Raw genomic sequence first — 15,801 nt, 5'->3', positions numbered from 1 at the left:
AGGAGAAGTGGGAGACCAAATTGGAGGTGGAAAGATGGAGTGAAAAAGATTATGAGTGATCGGGGCCTGAACATGCAAGAGGGTGAGAGGTGGGCAAGGAATAGAGTGAATTGGATCGATGTGGTATACCGGGGTCGATGTGCTGTCAATGGATTGAATCAGCGCATGTGAAGCGTCTGGGTTAAACCATGGAAAGTGCTGTGGGGCCTGGATGTGGAAGGGGAGCTGTGGTTTCGGGCATTATTGCATGACAGCTAGAGACTGAGGGTGAACGAATGGCACCTTTGTTGTCTTTTCGTAGCGCTACCTCACACACATGAGGGGGGAGGGGGATTTTATTCCATGTGTGGCAAGGTGGCGATGGGAATGAATAAAAGCAGACAGTGTGAATTGTGTGCATGTGTATATATGTATGTGTCTGTGTGTGTATATATATGTGTACATTGAGATGTATGGGTATGTATATTTGCATGTGTGGACGTGTATGTATATACATGTGTATGGGGGTGGGTTGGGCCATTTCTTTCATCTGTATCCTTGCGCTACCTTGCAAACGCAGGAGACAGCGACAAAGCAAAAAAAAAAAAAAAAAATTCTTCAAAGCAAACACCAGATCCACACATCCTCTACCACTTCTGAAACCACACTGCTCTTCCCCAGTCTGATGCTCTGTACATGCCTTCACCCTCTCAATCAATACCCTCCCATATGATTAAACAGGAATACTCAACAAACTTATAACTCTGTAATTTGAGCACTCACCTTTGTCCCCTTTGCCTTTGTACAATGGCAATATGCAAGCATTCCGCCAATCCTCAGGCGGAGGATGAGGTGAAAAAGAGGGTAATGAGAGTTGGCGCGAGAGAGTATCATTAAATTTTAGGGAGAATAAAAAAATGTTTTGGAAGAAGGTAAATAAAGTGTGTAAGACAAAGGAACAAATGGGAACATCAGTGAAGTGGGCTAATGGGGGGGCGATAACAAGTAGTGTTGAGTAGGAGATGGATTGAGTATTTTGAAGGTTTGTTGAATGTGTTTTATGATAGAGTGGCAGATATAGGGTGTTTTGGTCGAGGTGGTGTGCAAAGTGAGAGGGTTAGGGAGAATGATTTGGTAAACAGAGAAGAGGTGGTAAAAGGTTTGCGGAAGATGAAAGCCGGCAAGGCAGCAGGTTTGGATGGTATTGCAGTGAAATTTATTAAAAAAGGAGTTGACTGGTTGGTGAGGTTATTTAATGTGTGTATGACTCGTGGTGAGGTGGCTGAGGATTGGTGGAATGCTTGCATAGTGCCATTGTACAAAGGCAAAGGGGATGAAAGTGAGTGCTCAAATTACAGAGGTATAAGTTTGTTGAGTATTCCTAGGAAATCATATGGGAGGGTATTGATTGAGAGGGTGAAGGCATGTACAGAGCATCAGATTGGGGAAGAGCAGTTTGGTTTCAGAAGTGGTAGAGGATGTGTGGATCAGGTGTTTGCTTTGAAGAATGTATGTGAGAAATACTTTGAAAAGCAAATGGATTTGTATATAACATTTATGGATCTAGAGAAGGCATATGATAAGAGTTGATAGAGATGCTCTGTGGAAGGTATTAAGAATATATGGTGTGGGAGGCAAGTTGTTAGAAGCAGTGAAAAGTTTTTATTGAGGATGTAAGGCATGTGTACGAGTAGGAAGAGAGGAAAGTGATTGGTTCTCAGTGAATTTAGGTATGTGGCTGGAGTGTGTGATGTCTCCATGGTTGTTTAATTTGTTTATGGATGGGGTTGTTAGGGAGGTGAATGCAAGAGTTTTGGAAAGAGGGGCAAGTATGAAGTCTGTTGGGGATGAGAGACCTTGGGAAGTGAGTCTGTTGTTGTTCGCTGATGATACAGTGCTGGTGGCTGATTCTTGTGAAAAACTGCAAGAGCTGGTGACTGAGTTTGGTAAAGTGTGTGAAAGAAGAAAGTTAAGAGTAAATGTGAATAAGAGCAAGGTTATTAGGTACAGTAGGGTTGAGGGACAAGTCAATTGGTAGGTAAGTTTGAATGGAGAAAAACTGGAGGAAGTGAAGTGTTTTAGATATCAGGAAGTGGATTTGGCAGCGGATTGAACCATGGAAGTAGAAGTGAATCATAGGGTGGGGGAGCGGGCGAAAGTTCTGGGAGTGTTGAAAAATGTGTGGAAGTCGAGAATGTTATCTTGGAATGCAAAAATGGCTATGTTTGAAGGAATAGTGGTTCCAACAATGTTATATGGTTGCGAGGCGTGGGAAGTAAATAGAGTTGTGCGGAGGAGGGTGGATGTGCTGGATATGAGATGTTTGAGGACAATATGTGGTGTGAGATGGTTTGATCAAGGAAGTAATGAAAGGGTAAGAGAGATGTGTGGTAATAAAAAGAGTGTGGTTGAGAGAGCAGAAGAGGAGAAGTGGGAGACCAAATTGGAAGTAGATGGATGGAGTTAAAAAGATTTTGAGTGATCGGGGCCTGAACGTGCAGGAGGGTGAAAGGCGTGAAAGGAATAGAGCGAATTGGAATGATGTGGAATACCAGGGTCGACGCGCTGTCAGCAGATTGAACCAGGGCATGTGAAGCGTCTGGGGTAAACCATGGAAAGTTTTGTTGGGCCTGGATGTGGAAAGCGAGCTGTGGTTTCTGTGCATTATACATGACAGCTAGGACTGAGTGTGAACGAATGTGGCCTTTGTTGTCTTTTCCTAGCGCTACCTTACACATATGCAGGGGTAGGAGGCTGTCGCTTCATGTGTGGCGGGGTGGCGATGGTGGGAATGAATGGGTTCAGACCGTACGAATGATGTACATGTGTATATATGTATATGTCTGTGTGTGTATTGTGTATATATATGTATATGTTGAGATGTATAGGTATGTGTATGTGCATATGTGGACATGTATGTATGTATATACATGTGTATGTATGTGGGTGGGTTGGGCCATTCTTTCATGTGTTTCCTTGCGCTACCTGGTTAACGAGGGAGATGGCGACAAAGTATAATAAATAAATAAGTATAAGAGAGATGTTTGGTAATAAAAAGAGTGTGGTTGAGAGAGCAGAAGAGGAGAAGTGGGAGACCAAATTGGAAGTAGATGGATTAAGTTAAAAAGATTTTGAGCGATTGGGGCCTGAACGTGCAGGAGGGTGAAAGGTGTGCAAGGAATAGAGTGAATTGGAATGATGTGGTATACTGGGGTGGACGTGCTGTCAGCGGATTGAACCATGGCATGTGAAGCATCTGGGGTAAACCATGGAAAGTTTTGTGGGGCCTGGATGTGGAAAGGGAGCAGTGGTTTCAGTGCATTATACATGACAGCTAGAGAGTGAGTGTGAACGAATGTGGCCATTGTTGTCTTTTCCTAGCGCTACCTCATGCACATGTGGGGGGGAGGGGTTGTCATTTCATGTGTGGCAGGGTGGCATTGAGAATGAATAAAGGCAGCAAGTATGAATTATGTACATGTGTATATGTCTCTGTATGTATATATATGTATACGTTGAAATGTATAGGTATGTATATGTGTGTGTGTGGACATTTATGTATATATATGTGTATGTTGGTGGGTTGGGCCATTCTTTCGTCTGTTTCCGCACGCTACCTTGCTAACGTGGGAGACAGCGACAGAGTATAATAGATAGATGAATGAATACATATATATGCTTTTATGCATGAGACTGGGTAATAGTGATGGGTGATCTTAATGCAAAGGTGAGTAATGTGGTAGTTGAGGGTATAATTGGTGTACATGTTGCGTTTAGTGTCGTAAGTGGAAATGGTGAAGAGCTTGTAGATATGAGTCCTGAAAAAGGATTGGTGATTGGGAATACCTGGTTTAAGAGAGAGATATACACAAGTATATGTATGTAAGGAGGAAAGATGGCATGAGAGCATTATTGGATTATGTGTTAATTGATAGGCTTGTGGAAGAGAGACTTTTGGATGTTGATATACTGAGAGGGGCAGCTGATGGGATGTCTGATCTTTGTCTTTAGGAGCCAAAGGTGAAGGTTTGTATAAGTCTTCAGAAATGAAGAGAGAATGTTGGGCTGAAGAGAGTGGTGAGAGTAAGTGAGCTTGGAAGGGAGACTTGTGTGAGGAATTACCTGGAGAGATTGAGTGCAGAATGGAAAAATGTGAGAGCAAATGACGTAAGGGGAGTGGGGGAAGAATTTAGGGAAGCAGTGATGGCTTGCGCAAAAGATGCTTGTGGCATGAGAAACATGGGAGTTGGACAGATTAGAAAGGGTAGTGAGTACAGATTGTCACAGGTTGTGTAGGGTAGTAAGTACAGAGAGCTTCTGTTTTGTAGTAGGTCACAGTGGTGCACGTGATCTAGTATTTGCTGATAACCATGAGGAAAGTGAAACATGAAAAGTTCCCAAATACACTTTCGTATCATAATGTAATCATTACATGATAGTGCTGAGGCTCTTACTGAATGTTCCTACTGACTGCTTCTATCTAATGCTCCTAATAACTACTTCTACCGAATGCTCCTACCATTTTGTAGGGCTAGCGCATAATGCTCACCGTAGAAAGCAAAATTGGGTATGTTTGAAGGAATAGTGGTGTGGGCTATAGATAGAGTTGTGCAGAGGAGGGTGGATGTGCTGGAAATGAGATGTTTGAGAGCAATATATGGTGTGAGGTGGTTTGATCGAGTAAGTAATAATAGGGTAAGAGAGATGTGTGGTAATAAAAAGAGTGTGGTTGAGAGAGGAGAAGAGTGTGTTTTGAAATGGTATGGTCACATGGAGAGAATGAGTGAGGAAAGATTGACCAAGAGGATATATGTGTCAGAGGTGTAGGGAACGAGGAGAAGTGGGAGACCAAATTGGAGGTGGAAAGATTGAGTGAAAAAGATTTTGAGTGATCGGGGCCTGAACATGCAGGAGGGTGAAAGGCAGGCAAGGAATAGAGTGAATTGGATCGATGTGGTATACCGGGGTCGACGTGCTGTCAATGGATTGAATCAGGGCATGTGAAGCATCTGGGGTAAAGCATGGAAAGTTCTGTGGGGCCTGGATGTGGAAAGGGAGCTGTGGTTTCGCTGCACTATACATGACAGCTAGAGACTGAGTGTGAACGAATGTGGCCTTTGTTGTCTTTTCCTAGCACTACCTCATGCACATGCGGGGGGAGGGTGTTGTTATTTCATGTGTGGCGAGGTGGCGATGGGAATGACTAAAGGCAGACAGTATGAATTATGCACATTTGTATATATGTATATGTCTGTGTATATATATATATTTATTTATTCATTATTTTGCTTTGTCGCTGTCTCCCGCGTTTGTGAGGTAGCGCAAGGAAACAGACGAAAGAAATGGCCCAACCCACCCCCATACACATGTATATACATACACATCCACACACGCAAATATACATACCCATACATCTCAATGTACACATATATATATACACACACAGACACATACATATATACACATGCACACAATTCACAGTGTCTGCCTTTATTCATTCCCATCGCCACCTCGCCACACTTGGAATAAAATCCCCCTCCCCCCTCATGTGTGCGAGGTAGTGCTAGGAGAAGACAACAAAGGCCCCATCTGTTCGCACTCAGTCTCTAGCTGTCATGCAATAATGCCCGAAACCACAGCTCCCTTTCCACATCCAGGCCCCACAGAACTTTCCATGCTTTACCCCAGATGCTTCACATGCCCTGATTCAATCCATTGACAGCACGTCGACCCCGGTATACCACATCGATCCAATTCACTCTATTCCTTGCCTGCCTTTCACCCTCCTGCATGTTCAGGCCCCGATCACTCAAAATCTTTTTCACTCCATCTTTCCAGCTCCAATTTGGTCTCCCACTTCTCCTCGTTCCCTCCACCTCCGACACATATATCCTCTTGGTCAGTCTTTCCTCACTCATTCTCTCCATGTGCCTAAACCATTTAAAAACACCCTCTTCTGCTCTCTCAACCACGCTCTTTTTATTTCCACACATCTCTCTTACCCTTACATTACTTACTCGATCAAACCACCTCACACCACATATTGTCCTCAAACATCTCATTTCCAGCACATCCACCCTCCTGCGCACAACTCTATCCATAGCCCACGCCTCGCAACCATACAACATTGTAGGAACCACTATTCCTTCAAACATAGCCATTTTTGCTTTCGGAGATAATGTTCTCGACTTCCACACATTCTTCAAGGTTCCCAGGATTTTCGCCCCCTTCCCCACCCTATGATTCACTTCCGCTTCCATGGTTCCGTCCACTGCCAGATCCACTCCCAGATATCTAAAACACTTTACTTCCTCCAGTTTTTCTCCATTCAAACTTACCTCCCAATTGACTTGACCCTCAACCCTACTGTGCCTAATAACCTTGCTCTTATTCACATTTACTCTTAACTTTCTTCTTTCACACACTTTACCAAACTCAGTCACCAGCTTCTGCAGTTTCTCACATGAAACAGCCACCAGCACTGTATCATCAGCGAACAACAAGTGACTCATTTCCCAAGCTCTCTCATCCCCAACAGACTTCATACTTGCCCCTCTTTCCAAAACTCTTACATTCACCTCCCTAACAACCCCATCCATAAACAAATTAAACAACCATGGAGACATCACACACCCCTGCCGCAAACCTACATTCACTGAGAACCAATCACTTTCCTCTCTTCCTACATGTACACATGCCTTAGATCCTCGATAAAAACTTTTCACTGCTTCTAACAAATTGCCTCCCACACCATATATTCTTAGTACCTTCCACAGAGCATCTCTATCAACTCTATCATATGCTTTCTCCAGATCCATAGATGCTACATACAAATCCATTTGCTTTTCTAAGTATTTCTCACATACATTCTTCAAAGCAAACACCTGATCCACACATCCTCTACCACTTCTGAAACCACACTGCTCCTCCCCAGTCTGATGCTCTGTACATGCCTTCACCCTCTCAATCAATACCCTCCCATATAATTTCCCAGGAATACTCAACAAATTTATACCTCTGTGATTTGAGCACTCACTCTTATCCCCTTTGCCTTTGTACAATGGCACTATGCACACATTCCGCCAATCCTCAGGCACCTCACCATAAATCATACATACATTAAATAACCTTACCAACCAGTCAACAATACAGTCACCCCCTTTTTTTAATAAATTCCACTGCAATACCATCCAAACCTGCTGCCTTGCCGTCTTTCATCTTCCGCAAAGCTTTTACTACCTCTTCTCTGTTTACCAAATCATTTTTCCTAACCCTCTCACTTTGCACACCACCTCGACCAAAACACCCTGTATCTGCCACTCTATCATCAAACACATTCAACAAACCTTCAAAATACTCACTCCATCTCCTTCTCACATCACCACTACTTGTTATCACCTCCCCATTAGGCCCCTTCACTGAAGTTCCCATATGCTCCCTTGTCTTACGCACTTTATTTACCTCCTTCCAGAACATCTTTTTATTCTCCCTAAAGTTTAATGATACTCTCTCACCCCAACTCTCATTTGCCCTCTTTTTCACCTCTTGCACCTTTCTCTTGACCTCCTGTCTCTTTCTTTTATACATCTCCCACTCATTTGCATTTTTTCCCTGCAAAAATCGTCCAAATGCCTCTCTCTTCTCTTTCACTAATAATCTTACTTCTTCATCCCACCACTCACTACCCTTTCAAATCAACTCACCTCCCACGCTTCTCATGCCACAAGCATCTTTTGCGCAAGCCATCACTGCTTCCCTAAATACGTCCCATTCCTCCCCTACTCCCCTTACCTCCTTTGTTCTCACCTTTTTCCATTCTGTACTCAGTCTCTCCTGGTACTTCCTCACACAAGTCTCCTTCCCAAGCTCACTTACTCTCACCACCCTCTTCACCCCAGCATATATATATATATATATTATATGTATACGTTGAGTTATATAGGTATGTATATTTGCGTGTGTGGACGTGTATGTATATACATGTGTATGTGGGTGGGTTGGGCCATTCTTTCGTCTGTTTCCTTGCACTACGTCGCTAATGCAGGAGACAGCGACAAAGCAAAATAGATAAATAAAAATATGAAGAATGAGATGTGTGAGTTGAGATGCATGAGTTAGGTGGTGTTTTTTTTTTTTTTTTTTTTTTTTTGCTTTGTCGCTGTCTCCCTGCGTTTGCGAGGTAGCGCAAGGAAACAGACGAAAAGAAATGGCCCAACCCACCCCCATGCACATGTATATACATACGTCCACACACGCAAATATACATACCTACACAGCTTTCCATGGTTTACCCCAGACGCTTCACATGCCCCGATTCAATCCACTGACAGCACGTCAACCCCGGTATACCACATCGCTCCAGTTCACTCTATTCCTTGCCCTCCTTTCACCCTCCTGCATGTTCAGGCCCCGATCACACAAAATCTTTTTCACTCCATCTTTCCACCTCCAATTTGGTCTCCCTCTTCTCCTCGTTCCCTCCACCTCTGACACATATATCCTCTTGGTCAATCTTTCCTCACTCATTCTCTCCATGTGCCCAAACCATTTCAAAACACCCTCTTCTGCTCTCTCAACCACGCTCTTTTTATTTCCACACATCTCTCTTACCCTTACGTTACTTACTCGATCAAACCACCTCACAACACACATTGTCCTCAAACATCTCATTTCCAGCACATCCATCCTCCTGCGCACAACTCTATCCATAGCCCACGCCTCGCAACCGTACAACATTGTTGGAACCACTATTCCTTCAAACATACCCATTTTTGCTTTCCGAGATAATGTTCTCGACTTCCACACATTCTTCAAGGCTCCCAGAATTTTCGCCCCCTCCCCCACCCTATAATCCACTTCCGCTTCCATGGTTCCATCCGCTGCCAGATCCACTCCCAGATATCTAAAACACTTCACTTCCTCCAGTTTTTCTCCATTCAAACTCACCTCCCAATTGACTTGACCCTCAACCCTACTGTACCTAATAACCTTGCTCTTATTCACATTTACTCTTAACTTTCTTCTTTCACACACTTTACCAAACTCAGTCACCAGCTTCTGCAGTTTCTCACAGGAATCAGCCACCAGCGCTGTATCATCAGCGAACAACAACTGACTCACTTCCCAAGCTCTCTCATCCCCAACAGACTTCATACTATATAATTTCTACTCATGATTCTGGTTCAAAGGTGGTGTTTGTGCTTGTTTCTGTTATTTGGCTCATCTGTCTCCCAACTACCACTGTTTTCCTTTTGTTTCTCTTAATGCTCTCTTAGTTCGACACATTTCATAACTTTCTCAACCATCTAAGCTTCTGCCTTAAGGCTTTGACATCTTCGCACTTGTAAGCCAATATCCTCTTCCTAGGAGATTTCATACAGATGGTGGGGGTTTGAAGCCTGCATGCCTCCATTCTCAGTAATCTAAAGTAAATTATTACCGACCTCACCCATATTCATGAACTCTGTGACCACTCTCCTAATAATCAGGATCTGTTTTTCACCTCAAATCCTTTGTGCTGTAGTTATACAATCTTGCCCCCATGTTGTCATCTGACTATACTCTTATGAGTTAATCTCTGTCAATGGCACATCCTTCTCCAGCAGCCCCTTCTAAATGTGAATATTGGCACATCAATAAAGCTGACTGGAATGACGTAACATATTCCTTTCTGACTTTCCTTGGGTAAATCACTGTCTCATATGTGGTGATGCTTGTGTTTTTGCCAAATGCATAGGTTATTGTTGCAGGAAGGAAGCATTTTTGCTTTTCCAACTCAACCACTTCTTCCAATCTATGGTTCAACTGTTCCCATTCTAAGGCCATTCAGGCTAAGAAAACTACCTTTCATCCTACTCCCATTCAACAATTATCACACCCATAATTTTTACAAGTACATTATCTTTGAGGCAAAGCACTCCCTTTTCAAAAGGAAGTGCAATAAACTCGTCTTTTCATTTACTGATAGGTCTTTCTGGTCCTCAGCTAAGGGTACAGCTAAAATCTTATGTTGCTCCACCTTTCCTTCACTTTCCTGTTCTGGTGGTGTTATAGCTGTCCTTCATGCTGACGAAGGAACTCTCTTTGGTTCTCATTTCTCCTGTAACTCTACTTGGATGACTGTAACATTCCTTCACCGTGCTGATGCTTCTCTTACTAATCCTATGCCACTCCCTGTAATTTCTCTTCAAACTATCCGCAAAGCACTTTTCTCTCTTGACACAAGCAATGTTTATGGATCTGATGGCATCCATCTTCGTGTACTGTAACTGTGTGCCTCGGAACTTGCACCTGTGCTTGCTCTTCTGTTTCATTTCTATTTAAAAACCAGCAGTTTTTCTTCTTGCAAGCATGCATTGGTGCATCCCATCCCTAAGAAGGGTGACCATTCTAACCTGTCTAACAATCAACATGTTGCTGTGACATCTTCTGTTTCTAAAGTGTTTGAATCCCTCTTCAATTCCTGTATCGTCAGACGTCTTGAATCTCACAGGCTTCTCTCTGATCACCAGTATGGCCTCAGTAAGGCAATACCCACTTGTGATGTTCCTTCCTGTCTTACTAATGTCTAGTCATCATTCCTGAAAGGTATTGGTGAAGCCTGTATAGTCTCCCTTATTACATCTAAAGCTTTGAATGGGGTTTGGTATTGGGGGTCTCATCTTTAAGCTCTCCTCTTTTTATCTTCCCTCCCTCACTTTGTTCCTTTGTATCTAGCACTGGTCCTATATACTCTTTGATTTTGTAAAATTTTTTATCAACTTATCCCATAGTTGGGAGATGATGACCAGGGCATAATATCTCAGTAGTGAGAAAGTGTGTGTGAGCATGTAAAGGATCTGGGTATGACTCTTGGTCTGACACAGCAGTCAGAGACAGTTCAAGGTTGTGCTCCTCACCTAGCCAGTGCAAGATTGATGTGTTATCTTTCATGGCATTTTGATATTTACTAACCTACCGAGTTGAAAAAGTATGGGCAAAGGACTTAGAAACATTGTCTTAGTTGTCAGTAATTACTTCCAAACTCACGTCTCTGCAACTTACCATGCCTGGGATTTTTAAATGACCCACACCACATATGACACTGTCAGTCAACTGCCAATATACAGTACAACTGCCAATATATAGTACCATATACAGACATCAGCAGTCATTGGGATTAAATTTCATTTTTATGCATGAATTAAGTTTGTGGCATTTTTTTTCATGTCTTTGCATGCTTTGTCAAGTGCCAGCCATATAGCTTTAACAACTCATAAGGGTGAAGAGCAAGTGAGGATTCTAGCTCAAACTTTTCCCAAGGTCAGAGCTAACTTTTTTATGTGCATACTTTTTCAGTATTCCTTATTTTCCTTTGTTAGTCATTCCCTTTGTATTTGTATAACTTTCCTTATTCCTAGTGACTAAAGATTTTGTAATGTATTCTTATTTAGTGGCATATCCTTGTAGATACTGAGCAGTAAGCTGAAAGGGAGGGACTGTTATTTTGATAATGTAATTTTCTTCTGAGTAATTTCTTATCATAATTCCCTATGCTTCATAATTTTTTAAATGATTTTCAGTAATTAACTCTTCTGCTGCAGGTTTCTGAATGTGTGTCATGCCAATGAATGCATCATCTGTGGCTGTGGTGCTGAATGTGGAAAGAAGCTCTCCCTAGTGCCCCGGGAAATTCTTAGTCCAGTTGCTGATGAAAATGGCCCCACTTCTCGGCAAGCGCTCTCAAAAGTCTTCGCCGAGGCAAACATGAGCTCAAACAGTCTAGTCTCCAAAGCGGTCAAGCTCAGTTGGAAGTGCAAACAGTGCCGTCACTATAACTCGGCACACAGCTCAACATGCTCATCGTGTATCAAGCTGATCGGTAGTAGTGGCAGTAGTAGCAATAGCAGTTTGACTGTGGGTTATTCTAGCCAATTAGATAATGCCATTACACCTGTAGAGGAGGTGGAAGGATCATTGATGGTAGAAAACAGTCTTTATTTTCTGGGCAATACTGCCTCTGTGTTAACTTCGCCAGACACAGAGTGTAACCGTTCACCAAAAAGGCAAATTTCCCATCCTCATGGCCAGTTGCGATCAAAGTTAAGCAAATCAGAAAATAAACCATTGTATGTACCATTGTCATCAAAGGTTGCTGAAAGAATAAACAGGAAGGATTTTGATAATTTGGTTGTAGAATTTGATGCTAACAAAAATTACAGTGTTTGTAACAGCAATGATAATGAAGAGATAGAGACGTGGGTGTGTAAAAGGTGCACGCTTAAAAATCCTATTGACTTTGAATATTGTGAGGTATGTGATGCTCCACGAAAGCCGAACATCCCTACTACTCTACCTAAGAAAAATAAAAACAGTACTGGTGTGCCAAGTAATGATATAGAAAATGGTAATAATGAATCTGTTACCAGTCAAAAAACAGCCATCAAGACTCAGACAGAGAAAAACCCTCTTCGGAAATCCGCAAGTGACACAACAAATTTAAACATTGCTGAATCGCTTGCCAGATTTGTAGCAAGTAGACTTTCATCACCATCATCAGAAACAAGTATGTCTGGTCCAGCAAAAGTTGTACAGGAGTTAAAGCCAGAGAATACCATGGCGGTGTCACCACCTGTGGTAGACCTCACACGTACCACAAGTCAGGAGGAATATTCTTTGTCTGAATCTGATATGTGGTCATGTAAATACTGCTCCTTTGCATACAATCCCTCATGGTCAGAGACATGTGATATGTGTAGCAATGCAAAGGAACGAGAAAAAAGTCCAAAGATGCAAGAAGTGTTAAATCAGGGTTTAGATGAGGATTTTCAGTTACTAACTACAGACTTAACAGGAGAAGGTGACTCTCCAGATCAGAGTTGGACATGTATTAAGTGTACATTAGTGAATTCTGGTGCAGAAAATGCATGCAAGGTGTGTGGGGGCTCAAGACTGAAGAGCATCTGCTATGTTGATGATGCTACTTTAAAGCGGGGTGAGTTCTGGACATGTGTAGTGTGTACTTTAAAAAATCCAATTTTTGCCAGGCGTTGCAAAGCATGTAAAGCCAAAGTTGATGGCACTGGTGGCACAAGAGATAAGTTGAGTTCAAATAAGGACTGCAAGCTGAAGGATTCAAGACCAAAGTCTGAACATATCAGCAGCCCAAGTTGGAGTATTGGTGCCCAGAAATCTCCAAGTTTACAAAGGATGAGTTTAATGGACACCTCAGCTACCAATGACAGCAGAACGATTCCCCAAACAGATAATCAAAATGGTGCTCAGTGCAATGATACATCTACTCGGGGGAATGGAGCCATACCAAAGTCGAACACAGTTATTGGCTGCCAGCCTACGCCTGTGACACAGGCCCCAAAGTCACCTTCATCCATGCCAAGCTCTCCTGTAGCTCGACCCAGTGAAGTATTCACCTCTTCTACATCATCTACCTCCTCTTGGAACTGCAGTGCCTGTACCTTCAATAACAGTGCCAGTGCTGTGTCATGTGCTATGTGTGGCTCTTCACCAACCTTAGGAGATGTTAACATTAGCTGGCCAGGTGACCGAACTTACAGGGGGCATTCTGAGTTAATGGATGTCCTTAGAGAAATGGAGGTACAAGATGCCTTGAACAGGTGGACAAGGATTGTTCAGTACTGCAAAGTGGTGAGTAGAAAATGAATGTCGTATTGATTCCATATGGTAGATAATTGCACAGAATTACTTGTAAAACCAAACTCCCAAATTTGGTAAAGACTGCACAGGTACTCAGTTTCAGAAAATAAATGGTGAGTACTTTTATGCTGGATACATGTTCGTTTCACTGCCGAATACTTTCCACATATTCCTTGTGTATCATGGAAAGTGACTAAGAGGGACTGTGGGCTCTTGGCTGGAAACTTTCTTGTATTTTAGTTTCTAAAAGTTGGAAGAGAAGTAGGCTCAGGTAGGGGTATCTGAATGTGTGTGGATGTAACCAAGATATGAAGGGAGAGATAGATTGTATGCTTGAGGAAAGGAACTGGATGTTCTGGCTCTGAGTGAAACAAAACTCAAAGGTAAGCAGTAAAATTGATTTGGGAATGTGTCAGGAGTAAAGTCTGAGGTTAGTGTAAGGGTGTGAGCAAAGAAAAGAGATAGTACTTCTACTGAAACAGGAGTTGTGGGAATGTGTGAAAGAGTGTAAGGAATTGAACTCCATACTGATATGGGTAAAAGGTAAGTAGATTATGAGTGATGGTTGATTATTGGCGCTTATGCACCTAGAATTTAGAGGACTGAGGAAAAGACTTATGTTTTGAGAGAAGCTGAGGGATTGTGTCAGCAGTTCTGCACTTTTATATGAGAGATCAGGGATTAATAAAGGGTGATTTTTGTTTAAAACTTGGTAACATGGCAGTTGAAGGTATAGTTGAGGGGCATGAGGTTTTTAGTAATGTGAATGGAAATGGTCAACAGCTTGTGGTGTTGTATTCTGAAAAAGAATTAGTGATTCAGAATAACTGGTTTAGAAAGGTCATACAGTGTCAGCAAAAGACATTGTCACCCCCACTTATTTTCAAAGGCTTTACATTGGTAAGGTTTATTGTGGGTACAAGCAGTAGAAGGTCGGGAGGTTTCTAACCCATGGGGATTTAGGTATATATCTTAAGTTTTCAGGACACTGCCTTAAAAGGAAATAGTTTTTCACTTCAGAATTCAACATTTTTTCCAAATTCAGATGAACAGTACTCCTTTGATTATTATATTACTTTTAAGTATCAGATATCTCTGTGTTCGTTGTTGATTTACATGTTTTTTGCTTGTAGCAAATTCAAAAAATTATTCATTTCCATGTTTTATTTTCTTTTTGATATTTCAATTTAATGATTTTTTCCCTTGAAGTATGTTGAAGTAGCTATATTTTTTAAGTTTATGCTATATGTACAGTATTTCATTGGGAAATGGCCCCAAGTGTAGACAGAAGTAGTAGGTAGGAACATTTGGGCAGGAGCATTTTGTAGAAACATGAGGCAGAAGTAGTACTTAGGAGCATTAAATAGAAGTAGTTTTTAGGAACATTAGGTAGGAGCCTCTGCAAACGCTGCACTAGACTTGCCCTCTGCCAGTGGCCTGTTAAGGTTAAGGTATGAAGGCTAAGAATCGGCACTGGAGTTCTTTAGTTATAGAGACTCTAACGCTTTGACCACCCCTTTGAGGGAGTTCCAATTGGAACAGGCATCAGAGATATAGATAGATAGATAGTATATTATGCTCTTAGGGTGAAATCATCATACATCTGGTCGTTGAGACTAGTGTTTCTAATGTTTTGAGCTGCAGCAATCTGCCCAAGTGTGCCTCAGATGATCTTGTGAGAATGACGTTTTTTTATTTACACTTCCAGGCTGCCACTTCATTTTGGGGATTTCTTTTCTGGGCACTGTATTTCTCCCACTTATGCTTCTCACCCCTATAAGGAAGAGAAAACCTGAATTCTCACCTGGAAGCAAGAAAATGTAGGAACATGTGAGATTTCTAGGTGCACTTGGTGCTCAGAATCCATGATCAGTTGGCTGCTCCCTGCAACCCTTCATTAGTGCCTCACCTCTTTCAAGAGATCAAAACCTTATGGACCCAAAACATAGATCTAGAGTACTTTAGTAATCTTGCCAGTTTCACACCCTGACATCTGCAGATGGTAAAAAAGGCCAAAGGAGAATTGGCAAGGTAATGAAATGTAATTGTGACCACCTTTGAAAATGTATGGGAAGGTGGACAAGATCTTTTTTAAACACTGTACATAGGAATGTGTGGGCAAATAGATAGAAAGTGACATTATTGGATTACAACTTACTGATAGGCATT

General features: G+C 42.1%; 1 protein-coding gene across 1 annotated transcript in view; it reads left to right on the top strand.

Annotated features, from left to right (window-relative positions):
* sol (small optic lobes) overlaps positions 1-15,801 on the top strand; it is a 193,110-nt gene that overhangs the window by 70,271 nt on the left and 107,038 nt on the right. Inside the window, exon 4 of the mRNA XM_071680008.1 lies at positions 11,562-13,623. Coding sequence (XP_071536109.1) covers positions 11,562-13,623 — 2,062 coding nt within the window. The remainder of the gene's footprint in view (positions 1-11,561; positions 13,624-15,801) is intronic.

The sequence above is a fragment of the Panulirus ornatus genome, chromosome 30, assembly GCF_036320965.1.
Source record: "Panulirus ornatus isolate Po-2019 chromosome 30, ASM3632096v1, whole genome shotgun sequence".
In the NCBI taxonomy this organism is placed as follows: Eukaryota; Metazoa; Arthropoda; class Malacostraca; order Decapoda; family Palinuridae; genus Panulirus; species Panulirus ornatus.
Note: the sequence above shows the minus strand (reverse complement) of the source record. Positions and strands in the feature narration are given on the sequence as shown.